Source organism: Cervus canadensis, chromosome 8 (genome assembly GCF_019320065.1).
Source record: "Cervus canadensis isolate Bull #8, Minnesota chromosome 8, ASM1932006v1, whole genome shotgun sequence".
Lineage (NCBI taxonomy): Eukaryota > Metazoa > Chordata > Mammalia > Artiodactyla > Cervidae > Cervus > Cervus canadensis.
In genome coordinates, this window is record NC_057393.1 from 29,567,120 (window position 1) to 29,587,271 (window position 20,152).

The 20,152-nt window shown below is 37.3% G+C and overlaps 1 protein-coding gene across 2 annotated transcripts in view; it reads left to right on the top strand.

Annotated features, from left to right (window-relative positions):
* Positions 1 to 20,152, top strand: part of CHUK (component of inhibitor of nuclear factor kappa B kinase complex) — a 38,581-nt gene that overhangs the window by 11,100 nt on the left and 7,329 nt on the right. For both annotated transcript variants that reach the window (XM_043475743.1, XM_043475742.1), the window contains exons 9-16: positions 553 to 688; positions 2,856 to 3,050; positions 4,024 to 4,126; positions 6,730 to 6,853; positions 7,254 to 7,405; positions 9,136 to 9,197; positions 10,434 to 10,543; positions 11,320 to 11,369. In XM_043475743.1, coding sequence (XP_043331678.1) covers positions 553 to 688; positions 2,856 to 3,050; positions 4,024 to 4,126; positions 6,730 to 6,853; positions 7,254 to 7,405; positions 9,136 to 9,197; positions 10,434 to 10,543; positions 11,320 to 11,369 — 932 coding nt within the window. The remainder of the gene's footprint in view (positions 1 to 552; positions 689 to 2,855; positions 3,051 to 4,023; positions 4,127 to 6,729; positions 6,854 to 7,253; positions 7,406 to 9,135; positions 9,198 to 10,433; positions 10,544 to 11,319; positions 11,370 to 20,152) is intronic.

The following is a 20,152-nucleotide window of genomic DNA, read 5'->3' on the forward strand; positions in this document are numbered from 1 at the left end:
AGTAAAGTTGTTGTCTGCTTCAAGTAGCATTATCCATTGGAACTTTCTGTAATGCTGGACATGATTTATATCTATGCTGGCCACATGAGTCTGTCTGAGCACTTGAAAGATGGGTGATAAGACTGAAGAACTGAATTTCAAATTTTTAAACTTTAATTAACTTAAGTATAAATGCAAATAGCCACTTGTGACTAGTGGCATCCATATGGACAGCACCAGTCTAGTGGAAATAAGAACTGCTATTCAACTGATTGGCTTAGGTGCTAAGAACACTCTGAGAATACTGTGATGAATGGGTTCCTTAGGAAATGGAACTGAATTCACCCGTTGGAGTTGCCTGTAACTAACTTGCACATGTGGATTTGGGATTTTTTTTAATGGAAAAAAGTTTGTCACCTGTCATTTCATGAATTATTTGGAAGTAAGATATAATATCATACACATAACGACAAAGGATATAGCCATCCTATACAACCACTTTTTTTTTTTTTTACAAAACTAAAAGAAAATTGGAATATAATGATTTTTATCCTATTTTTGTATGTTTTCTAGTTTAATAGTAGAACCCATGGAAAACTGGCTGCAGTTGATGCTAAACTGGGATCCTCAGCAGAGAGGAGGACCTGTTGATCTTACTTTGAAGCAGCCAAGATGTTTTGTATTAATGGATCACATTCTGAATTTGAAGGTTAGTTTGAATGGGGTCTACTTCATAAGACTTACATTGAAGTTAACAAACTTATTGGAGAATGGACATAAATATATTTTAATAGTGCATTTCTATTTCTTTAGTAAGCTTTCTCAGTTTTACTTCTCAGTGGTCTTATTGATCACTCCTTTGAAGTATCTTTTGTATTTTCCCCCTCTCTCATATTGGTACCATTTCACCTCGTTCATTTAGATCTAATCATATTGGATTTGGTTTGGTGAGGAAGGTTCCTACCTGGCTTTTTGCCTCTATACTTATTTTCCATCCTACAGTCTGTACAGCATGAACTGCCTGTCTTATTTTTTGAAAATGCTTTTTGATTCTCCAGTCCAAGAAACTAACAGTATTTTCTTGCCTACCAAATCAAGTCTAAACTGACCTGCTTGGGTTTATGGGGGTTTTCTTCATTTAGGTCCACCTCATCCAAGTGCTTATTTGATTTCTTTTACCCTTAACTTAGGACCAGCTTGTCATTGCACCTTATGCCATCAAGCCCGTTATCCATTTTTGTGTTGACAGATACTGTTCCTCTGCCCAGACTGATATCTATCTCTATGTATCCCCTCACCTGTACTGGCACATATTCAACTCTCCTTTTCTCCAAACTGTGTCTACCGCAGTGTGTTGTTTAGCCATTTTTATTATGTTCTTTAGTTGTTTCTCATCTTCCTTTCATGCCTCTCCATATAGATTGTCTTCTTTAATGCTGAGATTGTTTTTCTTACTTTTATTAACAGTCGTCTATCCTATCACCACACTGTTCCTATGCTGGCATTCTGTACAAAGCTGGACACATACCAGATTCTCAGTAAATATCCATTGATACGAACGAGAGGTTCTATTATGCTGTATACGTAGAAACAACTCATCTGTGATCTTTTCATATTTGTTGATTGCTTGTGGTAGATAGTGTTTCTAAAATGTAAATGAGAAAGTAGTCGTAATGTAAGGTTTTACTCTTACCTTGATATACTTCATTAAATAGGAACTTGAGGCCATGTTGATGTCATTCTTGGCTCACATTGGAAAGACAGCTGGTGTCGTGATTTGGTTTTCTTCTACTGTGCCAAGGAGTAAATCATCCCCCAGCATGTTAGATAAGCAGGACTTGGTGACACCTTTTAGTTCTTTGTTGGTTTCAAAAATTTTTTATTTTTTTCTCATATTTTTCAGTCTTATCATGGTAATCATAACATCATTTCTACTTGTAAGGAGTCTGTGGGCATGTGCTTGTTTTACAGAGCATGAGTAAGGAGTCCTCCTTATGTGTTTTGTGTTCTATAGACTTTAGTTCAGTTTGCAGCACTGAACTGTATATCTGTGAATCTAGGCAAAATATATATATATTATTTACATTTATTTGTAGTTTAGCTACAGTAACATCTTCTTTAAAGGATCAGTATTATTGTGAGGTTTCAGAATAAGGTGTGGATAGGGTACTAGTCATAATAGTTCAGGGTTGCTTCCCAGGCATAATAATAGGACTGAGTTTTGAAGGATAAGGAAGTGTTAATCTGGGGAATGGGTGAGGGGAAAGATTTGCAAGCAGAGGAATGTCATGAGCACAGAAGCATGAACTACAGAATAGGTTGCTATTAATATAGGACATTTTTCTAAGGTGTTTATTATATTGTTGAAGGAGGGAATGACATCTGTTTTATTTTCATTTAAAGAAGAAATCAGCATAGCCAGTGGGAAACGGCTGTATAACACAGGGAGCTCAACTTGGTGCTCTGTGACGACCTAGGGGTGGGGTGGGAGGGAAACTGAAGAGGCTGGGATATACGTGTACTTACAGCTGATTCACAATGTTACACAGCAGAAACCAACCCAACGTTGGAAAGCAATTATCTTCCAGTTAAAAATAAATTTAAAAAGTAAGTGCATCCCATATTTCTGGGGGGAAAAGAAAGAAGAAATCAGTAAAACAATTACTGAATTACTTCCTTTCCTTAAGAAAAGTTTGTAGATTCTGATTACAGATTTTTCTAAATATTTATTATGAAAAACTTTAAATATGCACATAATAATTTTGGAAAATGATTGAATCTTGTTTAATGCAGAGATAATGCCCTTAAGTAGCTAGCACTGAATCTTTTATGTAGCAAATGATCAAAGTTATTTCTCTTTTTTCTTATTTAAACAGATAGTACATATACTAAATATGACTTCTGCCAAGATAATTTCTTTTCTGTTACCACCTGATGAAAGTCTTCATTCACTACAGTCTCGTATTGAGCGGGAAACTGGAATAAACACTGGTTCTCAAGAGCTTCTTTCAGAGATGGGAATTTCTCTGGATCCTCGGAAACCAGCCTCTCAGTGTGTTCTGGATGGAGTTGTAAGACAATTTTAATATACCTAGAGTATAAGAAATCTCTTTGCATAGAGGGATTGCATGCCCTGCAGTTTTTATGTCTATTTGGCATCATTTGGGGAGTGGTCCACATCTTATAATTCTTCTTTTAGTTTTATCCTACTCATTATGCTTATTGCTTTGCAAGGTGAAAAGATAGAAATGAAACATTGGTTATTTTAAACTGTATATGACATTCTCTTTGGTGCCACTTCCATCCTTTTTTTTACCCCATTTTGTCCTGAAGCCTATAACCTTGAAATTAGACCAACAGTCTCATAGGTCCTGTCAGAGGATGGACGGATGGTAATATATGATTCTGGTCATGACTCATTTCATTTTCCATTTTTATCTTTGTTGAGGCATATTTTATATATCATATAACTTAACCATTTCAAGTGTACAATTCAGTGTTGTTTCTTTTTTTTTTTTTTTTTAGCAAACCACCCTAATTGCACAGCCATCATCATAAATCAGTTTTAAAACATTTCATGTCTTCATGTTCTTTAACTACTAGTATCCATTCTGCCTAGCCCAGAAAATCACTAATTTACTTACTACCTCTATAGATTTGCCTTTTCTGAACATTTCATACAAATGGAATCATATAATCTCTTGTGTCTGATTTCTTTCATTTACCGTTATGTTTTTGAAATTCATTCATGGCATAGCTTATCTCATTACTTCATTCCTTTTGATTACTGAAAAAATATTCCCATTGTATGTTGTTGTAACTTTTTGCATTTGTCCTTTTGGGTCTGGTGACTGTTTTTCACTTTAGTCCATACTACAGTTAGTTATTTTTCTTAAATAAAAATTTAGACCTTAAGTCTGTGAGATGCATGCTAATGAACTTGACTTCACTGTTGGCATTTCAAAGTAGGAAATCTGGTGCTTAGGTACTTAGAGAACCTAGAATTTTCAAGGATCTTTTCTTCTTAATTTGTTTTTTTTTCAGAGGGGCTGTGATAGCTATATGGTTTATTTGTTTGATAAAAGTAAGACTGTATATGAAGGACCATTTGCTTCCAGAAGTTTATCTGACTGTGTAAATTATATTGGTAAGTATAGTTCATTTACTGACTGAGCTGCAAACCTGAAGTAATATAATTTTGACACGACATGATTAGTAGAAATGGTTCTTTGGTGTTTCTGTTCTGTATCATACTTCAGGTTTCTATGTGTGCTAAAAGATGGGTTTATATGGTTTGGAAGGTGAAGAGGTAGATTTTAAATCACCACCACACCCCTCATTTGGCAGGAGACTTTCCTGTGAATATGACTTTCACAGGAAAAACTGAATCTTCACTATTAAGCCCACTTTTTAGTTTCTCCTTCACTACTTAACACATGTTCAGATACTTCATTTTATCCTATGAATACTACTTAATGTTCAAATGATTTCATTTTTCCTCAGAGAATTAATGTTTTCTACTAAAGAAGTGAAGTGGTTAATTTCTATCTACCCAAAACTAAAAACAAGCACATTATAAAATCAAGAACAAAATTGGTCACAAGGGCTGAAATTATGTGATCTTTCCTTTTCATTAGTTTTTTTTTAAAAGTTCTGGATTTATAGAAAAATTGAGCAGATAGGACAGAGTTCTTCTGTTATTCCCCTACACATATAGTTTCCCCTGTTGTTAACATCTTATGTTATTATGATACTTTGTTACAGCTAATGAACCAATATATTGTTATTAACTAAAGTTCATACTTTATTCAGATTTCTTTTAGTTTTTATCTGGTGTCCTTTTTCTGTTCCAGAATCCCATGCAGAATACCACGTTACGTTTAGTTGTCATGTTTGCTTAGGCTCTTCTTGGATGTGCTAGTTTTTCAGATTTTCCTTGTTTTTGATGACCTTGAAAGTGCTGATCAAATATGTTGTAGGATGCCCCTCTGTTGCAATTTGCCTGATTTTTTTTTCTCATGATTAGGCTAGGATAATGGGTTTTTGAGAGAAAGATCAAAGAATTCAAATGCCATTTTGAAAACATATATAAAGGGTACATACTATCATCATTAATACATACAGTCATTACTGTACATCATTAATGACTGTTGGTGTTACCTTGCTCACATGGCTGAAGTAGTCAGCTTTCTTCACTGTAAACTTTAGTCTTACCCTCTCCTCCTTTTGATACTGTGTGGAAGGAAATCACTATGCAAGAATCCACACTTAAGGAGTAGGAGTTACATGCCTCCTCCTTTAGGGTAGAATATCTATATAATTTATTGAAAATGCTTCTGCTTACATGAATTATCTCTTCTCTCCCATTTGTTAATTTATTTAATCATTTATCATATAAATTTGAATTCATGGATATTTATTTTATATTATAGATTATAATCCAATACTAGTTTATTTTGTTATTCATATTGTTGCAGCTTACCTTAGAAGCTCTTTCAGTTGACTTCCTGTGCCTCTTCTTCTTGACCCATCAGTGAGGGTGTTTTTATTTTTGCTTTTGTTTTTTTAAACGTTTCCTTACTTTCTGGTACCATGTAGTATTCCAGGCCCATCTTTTAAATTTTCTACCATAGTCCTAGAATTGGCCATTTCACCAAGGATCCCTGGTTCCTTTGATTGAGAACAGCATTAGAAATCAAAATTTGGATACTTGGTATGCTTCTTGCTATTGGGGTATCATTTCTGGGCACTTTCAGACTTTTTTTTTTAATGTATATAATTTTTTTCTGGACTCTCTTCCCCCAGACTATTTTTTTTAAGTGTGTGAGTTTTTATTTTGTTTTGTTTGTTTGGTCTGTCAGAGGAAGCCTCAGGATTAAGTGTGGGTGTATAAAAATAGAAGAAAAGTTAGTTGAGGCTATTTATCATTATTAGGGGAGGCAAAGATTTTTTCCAGATATACAGCTTTATTTGTTTGACATCTGTTTCAGATCATGTGTTTTCTCAATGTGAAACCTAGTGTAGCACCCTTTCTCTGAAGATTTTCATTGGAAAAGAATAACAGAATATAATCACCACCTTAAAGTACGAGATGAATCTCTCTTCAATCTTGGAGAATTATATAATGTTAAAATGAAATTTCATTGAACTTAATATCTACCTGCCATTGTTATAGAAAGAAGCATCCCCTTTACCAAAGAAAAGACAAGAGATTATCATAAATAGATAATTTCATAAGTCTTACATTGAGAAAGACATATCTTATTAAACTACTATTTACCCAGTGTGTTTTTCTGAAGCTGAGTTGGTAGTCCAAGAAATGAAATTTGTTATTCAGAAGCAAAAAAAAGACTGTAGCAGATTGTGGAGTACTTGGGACTTAGTTTAGAACTTCAAAGGAATAAAGAATTTGGATTATTGAAGAGGAAAAAAAAAAGATTCGAGATTGGAGAGAAACAAGGAAGAAAAAGACAGGTACAGGAATAATTGTAAGCTTTGTGATTATGTAGTAATTATGTCTTCATTTTTATTTCCCCTTGTATCTGGAGCAGGGCTCAAGTACATGTGCAGGTGTTCAATAAATTTACACTGACTGAATGGACCTATAACAAGTAGTTCTTTCTAGCATCTGGTTTCTAACATCTATAGGAATGCTATTTGTATGGACAGAAAATCACAAAGAATAATAAATGAACTCTAGAATCTTAAAAAGTAATTCCCCTTTCCTTTCCCCCATCTTCTTACACATAGTGCAGGACAGCAAAATACAGCTTCCAGTTATCCAGCTGCGTAAAGTATGGGCTGAAGCAGTACACTATGTGTCTGGGCTGAAAGAAGACTACAGCAGGCTCTTTCAGGGACAGAGAGCAGCCATGTAAGTGAATTCTCTTGTTTATAGGCACAGTGTCATATGCATTCATGCTCAAGAATTAAATTTTGCTACTTTTCACTAGTCAATATCCCATGCAAAAATATATTACTGGGCCAATTTGCAATGTAATATTCTGATCAGGCTTGTAGAATTCTTATTAACAGTCTGAAACCATCCAGTTGCAATAGACAGTAGTTCCTGAATGGTCCTAGTATAAGAAGATTGTTTTATCATAGAGTATCACAAGCAGAAATTCTTTAGAGATCAGATTCTAGAGATCAGCTATTTCTCATAGATTGATAATAGAAACATAGGCTTTGGGCTTATGGCAGTTTGAGTTTTTAAACTTTTGTCCAGTGTTTCTAAAAGGCTTATATCTTGTTTTTTTCTTGCTGTGGTTTAGGTTAAGTCTTCTTAGATATAATACTAACTTGACCAAAATGAAGAATACTTTGATCTCAGCATCTCAGCAACTGAAAGCTAAATTGGAGTTTTTTCATAAAAGCATTCAGCTTGACTTGGAAAGATATAGTGAGCAGATGACTTACGGGATATGTAAGTGTTGGATAATGTATTTGAAACAAGTGTCTTGTCTCTTGAAGCCATCTGCTGTGTTACCTTCTTACCTGTTAGCCAGTTGTTTCACTTGCATTCATATTAGAACAAAAGATAGGACATCTCATATCATTGTAAACCGTATTTGGTTTGAATATTAGTTTGTTATTTTTTTAATCTTTAGTTGAGCAGCTTTACTCTGCCCACCCCTCACCCACACAATTGGACTAAATTGTTCACCTTTAGAAAAATGCAAAATGATTTAAGAATTTGATTGTCAAACCTCATTTAAAAAATAGATACAAAGTCTATATTAGGGTGACTTCTTAGCCTGGGAAGTCTTAATTTACTTATCTTTCTATAAATAATAATACAAGCAATTCCAGGTTGTTTTTTTTTTAATTTCTAAACAACCTATTGTGGAGTCCCGCTGTTTTTTATTGTACATAGCCTCCAATTTTTTTGGTATTTAATTCTGAGCTTATCTCCCTTCAGATGTACTAAGGAGATGTAAAAAGCAGAGTTAAAATTCAAATAATAAACCAAAAGAGTTGCCTTCAGCATTTCTGTTTGTATACTTATCTTGAGCAAGGTGTGTGTATTTCAGAATTAAATGATCAATGGTGTCCAGCTGGGTAAATAAGTTTTCTCACCAAAGCTGGCTCTATGATTGATGTTTTATTCCTGTTTGTGTATTATAGGCATTCTGATGAATGGCAAAACATAGTTATTTCATCAGATTATCTTTGACTTATCTTGTTAAGTTGTATATCTTAGAAAGTGAAGTTGCTCAGTCTTGCCCGACTCTTTGCGACCCCATGGACTGTAGCGCACCAGGCTCCTCTGTCCGTGGGATTCTCCAGGCAAGAGTACTGGAGTGGGTTGCCATTTCCTTACACTACTGTTTAAAAAGAGTGAGGTAGACCTATGTGTGCTGATATTAAAAAATCAGTTGATCTTTAAGGCAGCAATGTTTTAAGTTGGAGAAAAAAACAAGGAAGGAAAAGTATATATAGATGATTCTATTTATGAGAGAAAAGGAGATGTGTCTCTGTAAGAAATGATTAACACTGGGATCGCAGAAGGTGGAGAGTGAAGGGGAGGAGACTTTTTACATCTCTATATAGTGTTTGATTTTTTTAAAATATCATGTTCGTGTATTACTTTAAAATTTTTTTCTTTTTTTTTAAAGAGAAAGTCATCTGTATTAGTTTCCCAGGGTTGCCATAACAAATTGCTATGAACTGGGTGGCTTAAAACAATAGAACTTTATTATCTCACAGTTTCAGAGGCTTAAAGTCCAAAATTGACGTATTGTCAGGGCCTTGCTCTCTCTGAAACCTATGGAGAAGAATACTTCCTTAGATTCTTCTGGTACTTTGCCAGCAATCCTTGGCATTCCTTGGCTTGCAGCTGTAGCACTTTAGTCTCTGCCTGTGTTCTGAAATGGAGCTTTACTGTTCATATGTCTGTTGCTGTGTTTCTTCTTCTTTTCTTAAAAGGACACTAGTCATACTGGATTAAGACTCAACCTTAATTTAGCTAATTGCACCTGACACTATTTCCAAATAAGGTCAAATTCTGAAGTACAGAGTTAGGGCTTCACCATCTTTTGGGGGAACAGTTCAACTCATAACTCTGTTTTGATGTTGATATGGCAAGGAGATGGATAGGTCAGTAATTAAACCTATGGCTATTTCTGAGATAACCAATTAAGACTTTTTTTTTAGCCTCAGAAAAAATGTTAAAAGCATGGAAAGAAATGGAAGAAAAGGCTATCCACTATGCTGAGGTAAAATCACTGAGCTCATTCTGTGTGCTTATTAACTCCTGAGGGCTCCCTTAGAAATTCTTTGGTTTTGGTCTGTAGAATATTTCTCATATCATTCCTGAATATCAGACAGATATCTAGTATGTATATTTAGAGGGAAGTACCACAGTGGATAAAAACAAGAGCTTTGGGTAAATGAGACTAAAATGAAGCCTCACTATGATTCAGTTTCCATAATTATATTATGGGAACTGTACCTTTTTTAGTGGGGTTATACAGATTTAAGTGGGAGTGACTAATAAATGGTAGTTATCACTGTTATTTTTAAGACTGGTTTTGATAGGATGGCTGGACATCCTGGTTTTACCCAGGACAGTTTCAGTTTACCTCTCTTGCCTTAATTATCAATTAGTTAAGTTAGTTAAGTGAAAAATGCTCTGTTGTGTCCAACTCTTTGCGACCCCTGGGCTATACAGTCCATGGAATTCTCCAGGCCAGAATACTGGAGTGGGTAGCCTTTCCCTTCTCCAGGGGATCTTCCCAACCCAGGGATCGAACCCAGGTCTCCCACATTGCAGGAGGATTCTCTACCAGCTGAGTCACAAGGGAAGTCCAACAATACTGGAGTGGGTAACCTATCCCTTCTCCAAGGGATTTTCCCCACCCAGGAATTGAACCAGGGTCTCCTGCATTGCAGGTGGATTCTTTACCCTTATTATCAATAATACTCTCAAAATTATGCTGGTTTGGACAATATATTTTTTATGGTCACACTCTAGGTGGCAGATTCCTTCTTTACCTTGTACATCTGTCTGTGGTCTCATTAAATTGTTGCTCTCCTTGATGGCAGCACTTCCTGAGGAATGAGTGTGGCAGTTGGTATCCTGGGTTGGGAAATCCAGTGTTTATCTTTCTGCATCCTTATTCAAGTTGGGAACAAGAGACACTGAAAATCGTAGAACTGAGATGCAGTGGTATTGATGGTCACTTTTACTTATTAGTGACACTTCTGTCTTTTTCCTTCTCAGGAGGAGAAAGAAAATGCTAGTAGTCTTCTGTTGTCAGGAGAGAAGCCTGAAATAAGTTGGTTTTCATGTGAAAGTTACATGTCATAATCTGAGAGACAAAAAGGCTTGAACAAAATCAGTGTTTTACATTAAATCACTTTGTTCTCTTACTGTAAGAAGTCATTCTCTGAGTTCCTCATGTTGTGTGGTGGTGAGCCTGTCATTTCTTTTGTGTTTCATCATATTTTAGGTGGGTGTTATTGGATACCTGGAGGATCAGATCATGTCCCTGCACACTGAAATCATGGAGCTACAGAAGAGCCCCTACGGACGACGTCAGGGAGACTTGATGGAATCTCTGTAAGGGTGAAGTCATGTTGTTAGTGTTGGTGTCTGTAATTTTTGGTAGCAGATTATTCTTTCATTGTATTTCTGGAAGATTAAATATGGTTCTTTTCTATAGTTTTTCTTTCCACAAATACATTGGCATCATAGTTAAAAAGGAAGTTCTTTCCTAATCACAGGAAATTTTGGCAATAACTCTTTGGGTTGACGTTTGCTATTTATTTATTTTTTAAAAACTTTTAATTTTATATTGGGGTTATATTATAGTTGATTAACAATGTTGTGATAGTTTCAAGTGTATAGCAAAGGGACTCAGCCACATATATATACACCCGTTCTTTTTCAAATTCTTTTCCATGACCTTTGCTTTTTAAATCGAAGCATCTTTTCATGTGAGTGTTAATAATTTTTCAAGTATTTTAAGTTGCAAACTATATCCCTACTTACCACACTTCTGGTTTAAGGGAAGTATTATTTATTAAATTCCCTAAATAAGGTTAACTTCCTAAGTAGAAACTTCAGATTTTTTTTCTTTAATCACAGGACATAATGGTGCAGAAATACTATATAAGTGATGGTGGATCAGAGCAGATACTTAGTATATTAAACTTTGCATCTTAAGATCTTGCTTATTACCCAGTGAAACACCCTGTAAAATATTCATTGGCAATATGTAATTACTTGAAAATGGGGTCATTACTCTATTCAAATAACATTGTTCATTTCAGGTTGGAAATTATTAAAGTCATTAAACTATCTTCACATTTAGAAACATGTTTTCTCTTTCATAGGGAACAGCGTGCAATTGATCTATATAAGCAGTTAAAGCACAGACCTTCAGGTAAGACACTTTCACAGTACACAAAGGCATTTTAGGAAACCATCACTAGCTTAACAAATCTGTGAAACAGGATTTTAAGCAAGCTGCAGAATGAATTCCAGTTTTGATATTGCCATTGAGATGTTTAGGGGCTTACCTCGTGGCTCAGTTGGTAAAGAATATGCCTGCAATGCAGGATACCTGGGTTCAGTCCCTGGGTCACAAAGTTCCCCTGGAGAAGGGAATGGCAAACTGCTGTAGTATTCTTGCCTGGAGAAATCCATGGACAGAGGAGCCTGGCAGGCTATAGTCCATGGGGTGGCAAAGAGTCGGACATGATTGAGCGACTAACACTTCAACTTCACATTGAGATGTTTATGGTACAACAGCATTTAAGTCTGTGAGAATTAAGAAATTAGGAAGGCAAAGTAACAATGTTTGAAATAGACAAAAAAAATTTTAATATATTTATTTTTAATTGAAGGATAATTGCTTTACAATATTGCATTGGTTTCTACCAAACGTTAACATGAAGCAGCCATAGGCTTACCCATGTCCCCTCCCACTTGAACACCCCTCCCACCTCCCTCCCCGTCTCACCCCTCTAGGTTGTTACTGAGCTCTGGTTTGAGTTCCTGAGTCATACAGCAAATTCCCATTGGTTATCTATTTTACATATGGTAATGTATGTTTCCATGTCACTGTCTCCATACCTCCCACCCACTCCTCCGCACCACCCCCCCACCCTAGCCATGTCCATAAGTCTGTTCATAATGTTTGTGTCTCCATTGCTGCTTTGCAAATAGGTTTTTCAGTACCATCTTTCTAGATTCCGTATATATGTGTTCAGTTCAGTTCAGTCGCTCAGTCGTGTCCGACTCTTTCTGACCCCATGGACTGCAGCACGCCAGGCCTCCCTGTCCATCACCAACTCCTGGAGTTTACTCAAACTTATGTCCATTGAGTCGGTGATGCCATCCAACCATCTCGTCCTCTGTCGTCCCCTTCTCCTCCTGCCCTCAATCTTTCCCAGCGTCAGGGTCTTTTCAAATGAGTTAGTTCTTCACATCAGATGGCCAAAGTATTAGAGTTTCAGCTTCAGCATCAGTCCTTCCAATGAATATTCAGGACTGATTTCTTTTAGGATGAACTGGTTGGATCTCCTTGCTGTCCAAGGGACTCTCAAGAGTCTTCTCCAACACCACAGTTCAAAAGCAATTCTTCAGTGCTCAGCCTTCTTTATAGTCCAACTCTCACATCCGTACATGACTACTGGAAAAACCATAGCTTTGATTAGATGGACCTTTGTTGACAACGTAATATCTCTGCTTTTTAATAAGCTGTCTAGGTTGGTCATAACTTTTCTTCCAGGGAGCAAGCATCTTTTAACATCATGGCTGCAGTTACCATCTGTAGTGATTTTGGAGCCCCCCAAAATAAAGTCTGTCACTATTTCCATTGTTTCCCCATCTATTTGCCACAAAGTGATGGGACCAGATGCCATGATCTTAGTTTTCTGAATGTTGAGTTTTAAGCCAACTTTTTCCCTCTCCTCTTTCACTTTCATCAAGAGGCTCTTTAGTTCTTCTTCTCTTTCTGCCATAAGGGTGGTGTAATCTGCACATCTGAGGTTATTGGTATTTCTCCTGGCAGTCTTGATTCTAGCTTGCGCTTCATCCAGCCCAGCATTTCTCATGATGTACTCTGCACGTAAGTTAAATAAGTAGGGTGAAAATATACAGCCTTGATGTACTCCTTTCCCGATTTGGAACCAGTCTGTTGTTCTATGTACAGTTCTAACTGTTGCTTCTTGGCCTGCATACAGATTTCTCAAGAGGCAGGTCAGGTGGTCTAGTATTCCCATCTCTTGAAGAATTTTCCATAGTTTGTTGTGGTCCACACAGTCAAAGGCTTTTGCATAGTCAATAAAGCAGAAGTAGATATATGTGTTCATGTATGATAATTTTTTTTTCCTTTCTGACTTAATTCACTCTGTATAATGGGCTCTAGGTTCATCTTCCTCACTGGGACTGACTCAAATGTGTTCCTTTTTATAGCTGAGTAATATTCCATTGTATATATATACCACAGCTTCTTTATCCATTTATCTGTCAATGGACGTTGGGTTGCTTCCATGTCCTAGCTATTATAAATAGAGCTACAATGAACATGGGTTACATTTGTCTTTTTCAATTTTGATTTCCTCAGGGTACATGCCTAGTAGTGAAACTGCTGGGTCATATGGTGGTTTTACGGAGAAGGCAATGGCACCCCACTCCAGTACTCTTGCCTGGAAAATCCCATGGATGGAGGAGCCTGGTAGGCTGTAATCCATGGGGTCGCTAAGAGTCGGACATGACTGAGTGACTTCCCTTTCACTTTTCACTTTCATGCATTGGAGAAGGAAATGGCAACCCACTCCAGTGTTCTTGCCTGGAGAATCCCAGGGACGGGAGAGCCTGGTGGGCTTCTGTCTATGGGGTTGCACAGAGTCGGAAATGACTGAAGCGACTTAGCAGCAGCAGCAGCATGGTGGTTTTATTCCTAGTTTTATAAGGAATCTCCATACTGTTCTCCATAGTGGCTGTATCAATTTGCATTCCCACCAGCAGTGCACGGGAGTTCCCTTTTCTCCTTACCCTGTCCAGCATTTATTGTTTGTTGATTTTTTGATGATGGCCATTCTGACTAGTGTGAGGTGATATCTCATTGAAGTTTTGATTTGCATTTCTCTAATAATGAGCGATGTTGAGCATCTTTTCATGTGTTTATTAGCCATCTGTATGTCTTCTTTGGAGAAATGTCTCTGTAGGTCTTTTGCCCATTTTTTATTAGGTTTTTTTTTTTTTTTTAGTTTAGTTTTTTAGTTTTATTTTTATTAGGTTTGTTTGTTTTTCTAGTATTGACTTGTATGAGCTGCTTACATATTTTTGAAATTAGTCCTTTGTCAGTTGTTTCATTTGCTATTACTTTTTCCCATTCTGAGGGTTGTCTTTTCACCTTGTTTATAGTTTCACCTTGTTTATGTTTATAGCTTATAGCTTATGTTTTTGCTATGCAAAAAACTTTTAAGTTTAATTAGGTCCCACTTGTTTATTTTGAAATAGAGAAGATTTTAAAGGGAAGTGAAAGGAAGGAATGAAAGAGATAAAAGGAACTCGGAATAAGGGAAAGAGGAAGCAAGAAAATGTGTGGAAGATGTAAAAAAAAAAAGAAGAAAGAAATGCTGCTTAAAATTAAAGAGATTGGGGGGACTTCCCTGGTGGCCCAGTGGCTGGGACTCTGTGCTCCCAAAGCAGGGGGCCCCGGGTTCAATCCCTGGTCAGGGAACTAGATCCCACATGCTGCAACTAAGATCTGGTGCAGCCCCCCCCCCAAAAAAAAAAGAGATTGGGAAGAATTTGAGGCTGTGGATTCAGGTGTGGAATGGTCAGAAGGATGCCCATATGCTAGGCCAAAACAGTGTACTTTGAAAATGATACCTTCCTCTGCACCTGGTCACTGGTTGCTTACTTCATTGACAAAACTGTTCATTTCTGTTGAACATCTGCTGAATACAGAGCATGTTCTGATGGAAAGTACACTGGATTGAGAATTGCATTCATGTTCAGTTGTGTCCAGGGCTTCCCTGGTGGCTCAGAGGTTAAAGCGTCTGCCTGCAACGCGGGAGACCCGGGTTTGATCCCTGGGTCAGGAAGATCCCCTGGAGAAGGAAATGGCAACCCACTCCAGTATTCTTGCCTGGAGAATCCCATGGACGGAGGAGCCTGGTGGGCTACAGTCCATGGGGTCGCAAAGAGTCAGACACGAGTGAGCGACTTAACTTCAGTTGTGTCCAACTCTTTTTGACCCCACAGACTATAGCCCACCATGCTCCTTTGTTCATGGGATTTTTCCAGAATGAATACTGGACTGGGTTGCCATTTCCTCCTCCAGGGAATCTTCCAACCCAGGGATTGAACCCATGTCTCCTGAGTCTCCTGCATTACTGGAGAATTCTTTACAGCTCAGCCACCAGGAAAGCACCCGGATTAAGAATTAGAAGGCTTTAATTGTAAATTGGGCACTTTATTGAGCAAGTAACTTTTTTTCCTGGTATCTCATTTCCCTCTTCTGCAAAATGGGGTAGGAATCTAACTTTCCTAACTCAGTGACTATACATGGCATTATATTTGACAGGATGTTTGTGAAAGTGCTGAAAACTATAGAGTATTATGTATGTGCAAGATGATATCCTTCAGTTAAAACTGATCTGTTTTGAAGGATTAGGGAAGAACTAAAAGGTGAAGTCTGTGCCCTGATCTGTTATATACTAAAATTGTAAACAAACAAAACCGTAACTTTTATACCTTAAAATTTACAAACACATGCAAATATTAAATAGTATGTAACAAATAACAAAATCTCCTCTACATTGGTTTAACTGTAGTGGAATTTGTTCAGTTAATTTCTACAAACACGTATGAGATATGTATACAATAGGCATCTAACCCTGATTGGGAGTCATGGTTGGTTAGAGGAAGTTTCCTGCAGGAGACGACATCTGAGATGAGCCTTAAAGGATAAGTAGCTGTAGCTTGGTGAAAGAAGGTAGACTTTTATATATACAAGTATAATAGATAAAGACACATACATGTAGCAGTTAGCATGTTTGAGGAAATGTATTGTGATTATAGAGTTTATAGAAGGATTGGATTTTTTTTTATATTTATATTTTTATATTGGATATTTATATTGGTTTATATTGGATTATAGAGTTTCAGAAGGAGAAATGTGACTGGATCACAAAGGATCTGGCATGTCATAGTAACAGTTTTGGATTTCATCATGATGGCAAAGAGAAACCCTAAAAAGATAGAATCAGGAGAATGGCATGATCAGATTAGCATTTTAGAAATACTGCATTGGTAGCATTGTGGATAATGGATTAAAGTGTGGCTGGGTTAGAGATATTCATCAGTTATGAGGTTGTTGAGTAACTGTGGCACAGGATAAGGTAGGACATGAACTAAAGCAGAGAGCCTGAACTGTGGCAGTGGGGAGTGGCAGTGAAGAGAAGGAGGATAAAGGCAAGAGAGATATTTAGGAAGTAGAACTGATAATATAGGGTAATGGATTGGATATGGGTGGAAGGAGATGGGATAGAGAGTCATGGATGCCTGCCAAGTTTCTGGCTAGAGCAATTGGGTGCTCTTAGCACCCAATTCTAGTGGGCGAGGACCACTCACCATGATAGGAAGTATAGGAAAGATGACAGGCTTAATGGGAAAAGAACATGGGTTTGTTTTTGTACATGTTGATGTCAAGGTGTCAATGGAACATTTAAATAAGATGGACAATAGTATATATGTGTGTATGTATATATAAATACACATACATACACATATATACATGTGTATTGTATGTATATATGTATGAATGTATTGAACATGTGGATTTAGTGGAGAAATCCAGACTGGATATTTAGCTGGTTTGAGAGTAATTAGCCATAGGAATAAAGTGATCATCTTGTATAGATATGTTGAATAAGAAGACCAAGGATGGACCTAGAGAATACCAGCATTCAAGAAATGGCTAGAAGCAGAAGAGTGTACAAAAAAGACTGAGGAATGACTTGAATGTATAGCAGGAATGATATGATGGGAATAGGACAGAGAATTTCAAGAAGAAAGTGATCAGGGTGAAATGCTAGAGATGTGAGTAATAAAAATGATAATCAAAATACCCATCAGACTTGGTAGTTTGGACATCATTGGTGATCTTGGTAAAATAATGGACTTTTGGGAACAGAACTAGATTGTAGTGGGCTGAGGAGGGAGTGGGATAGGAGGAAATGGAAAAGTCAGTCTAGATCAGCAGTTCTTAAAAGTGTAGCTCATGAACCCCTGAGGATCTGCAAGGGATCCTTTTAAGAGGAGTCAGTGAAGTCAAAACTGTTTTCACAATACTGGAATGTTATTTGCCTCTTTTACTATGTTGACATTTTCACTGATGCTGCAAAAACTTTGGTGGGTAAACAGCTTGCACCTTGCTTAGCATGAATGAAGGCACTAGCACCAAAGTATGCTTATAGTCACTGACTTTCACCAGTATGGGTTCATAGTTTTTAAAAAAAATGCCAGTTTCATTTAAGAGTGTCCTTGATAAGGCAGTAAAAATTCTAAAGAAATGTCAACCCTTGGGTATATATGTCTTTTTAATATTCTCTATGACAAATGGAAAGTACTCATAAAGTGCTTCTGTTACATGCTGAGGTATGAAAGTGAAAGTCACTCAGTCATATCCGACTGTGACCCCATGGACCATACAGTCCATGGAATTCTCCAGGCCAGAATACTGGAGTGGGTAGCCTTTCCCTTCCCCAGGGGATCTTCCCAACCCAGGGATCAAACATAGGTCTCCCGCACTGCAGGTGGCTTCTTCACCAGCTGAGCCACAAGGGAAGCCCAAGAATACTGGAGTGGGTAGCCTATCCCTTCTCCAGGGGATCTTCCCGTCCCAGGAATCGAACCAGGGTCTCCTGCATTGCAAGTGGATTCTTTACCAACTGAGCTATGAGGGAAGCCCTGCTGAGGTATGATGGTAGCCCTGCTGAGGTATGACAGTTGTCCTAAGGAAAACCACATCAGCAGTTGTTGACATTGCTTGTGGTCCAGCCTCTTTAACAGAACACCATTTTTACTTGGAACAATGATCATCAGATAAACTGTGGTTCTTCAGATTTGGGTATGTGGCAGATATTTTCTAAAAATTAATGGAGCATGACTGTCACTTGAAGGATTAAAAAAAACAATATTAGTTGTCAATGATAAAATTCCATGTTTCAAGCAAAAAATTAGAATGTAGGAAAACTTCTATCCATCATCCAAAACTTGTCAGCTTCTCAATACTTCTCAGTTTAATTCCCAAAAAACCCTGGGGTTCTTAAGGATTTTTGAGTGTAGGTGTCCTGAGACCAGTAAGTTTGAAACCTGGTTATCTAGGCTATTCTTTCCTGAAGCTTGGCTGTTAAGGAACGAAGAGAGATGAGCAGCTCAGAGAGGTTGAAGAATGAAGGGAAGTCAATTTTCAGAAGAAAGACTTAAGCTTGTTTACGCGCTTGGGGCCAAAAGCCTGTGGAGAGGGAAGTCTCTGAACAACTTTGAGGGGCTGACTCCAGAGAATAGTGGGAGGGGTTGGGCTTGTTGCTCCTGATCTTAGAGAGGGAGATGTGTGTGGATACAGACACTTCTGTGGGTATAGGGGGTGAAAGGTGAGAATCTTACTGCTTTACAGCCTCCTATTCCAAAGTAAGATGTTGGGCTAACTACAACAGAAGAGATGTGACATCATAGATTTAAGGAGTATGCTAAACGAGTATGCTTTTGAAAACTGATGTGTGCAGTGGCAGATGTTGCTGGTCCAGGACATTTATTAAGAATCCAGAGCAGAAGTGAAAACCTGTGAATTAGTTAGGACAGCAGAGAGAATGAATGTATAATTGTTTTGATGCTTGGATACAGAAAACTGTTAGAGCAGGTGGTTAGACTGATCTAGGTTTAGGATGTTGCTGACAATAAAGGGACAGAAAAGTTGAAAATAATGACCAAAAAAAATGATAGAGGTTAGAGTAAAATACTGAGATTTAAGATTTCGAATAGAGCAAGGCTAACTTTTTTCGTTTAATATGTATTCATTACTCTCCATCTCCTGACCAATGAATCAGATATTGTAGATGAAGATATATAAAATTCCATCCATTGACTCAGTCAAATTAACTTTCCACAGTCATTGATAAAATTTGTTTGGGTTATTCTTACAAATCTTTGCAGTAGTCACAGGTATCAGCATATCACAGGGCCTAGAAATAAAGTTGCTATCCAAAGAACTGATACTCACCTCAACTGACAAACAAGTTGTGACAAGAAGTTTTGTCTATTGTTGGGGCTAATATAATCAGACTTGAGGTATATGGTCTTTGGTGTCTTTTTCCAGTTCAGAGTTGACTTGAGATTCTTGTTCAGCTGCAAATGGTGAAAACCAACTTTACCCATGCTTTATGTTGGAGTAGGTTAAAGTTCTGAGGTCGTTGACCATCTAAAAGAGCTATATGCCATATAGTTATATGGCAAAGCTGTTGGGCTTGATCTGTGGGATTTATTAATAAGTGCTGTTTGGAGAGAAGCCTTTTGGGAGTCTCTGTCTTTGGTTGTTTTTGAGGGACGGACAGAGAAAAAGATGTGTGGGGACTAAAGCTGAGTACTCGGGAAGGCCTTCACCGTGCTAACACAGGACACAACTTTTTAAAAATCTCTTTTGATATTCCTTTCATAGTAAAATGTGGGTAGCATCAATAGCCATTTCTTGGGACTCCTGTGAGTATTAAATGAGAAAACTGTAAGTAGATAATAGCATATAATAATAATATTATTTTTGCATTTGAGATTAATTATTGTCTGGGAAAATGCCAGCATGATCCATGACCAAACTTCCAATTTTTTAAAACTTAAATAGCCATTTTCTGAAACATAATAGTTAATGCTAGTTTTTGGGTTTGCTTTTTAAATGAAGTGGCATATCCTGTAATGGTAGAACTCACTGTGACCACCATCCCACCACCATCCCATTTGAGGATCTTTGTCAGCTGCCAGTTTACTTTGAGATGTCATACTGCCCTCAAACTGAACTTTCAAAATGTCTGCAGGTCCTTTTATGCATCAGATTTGGCTTAAGTTGATCAGCTTTTTTCAGTGTTTTCATGGGTATAAACAGAAGGATAAACATGAAATTTCAAGCATCCTAGCTGGAACTCCTTTGAGTCAGTG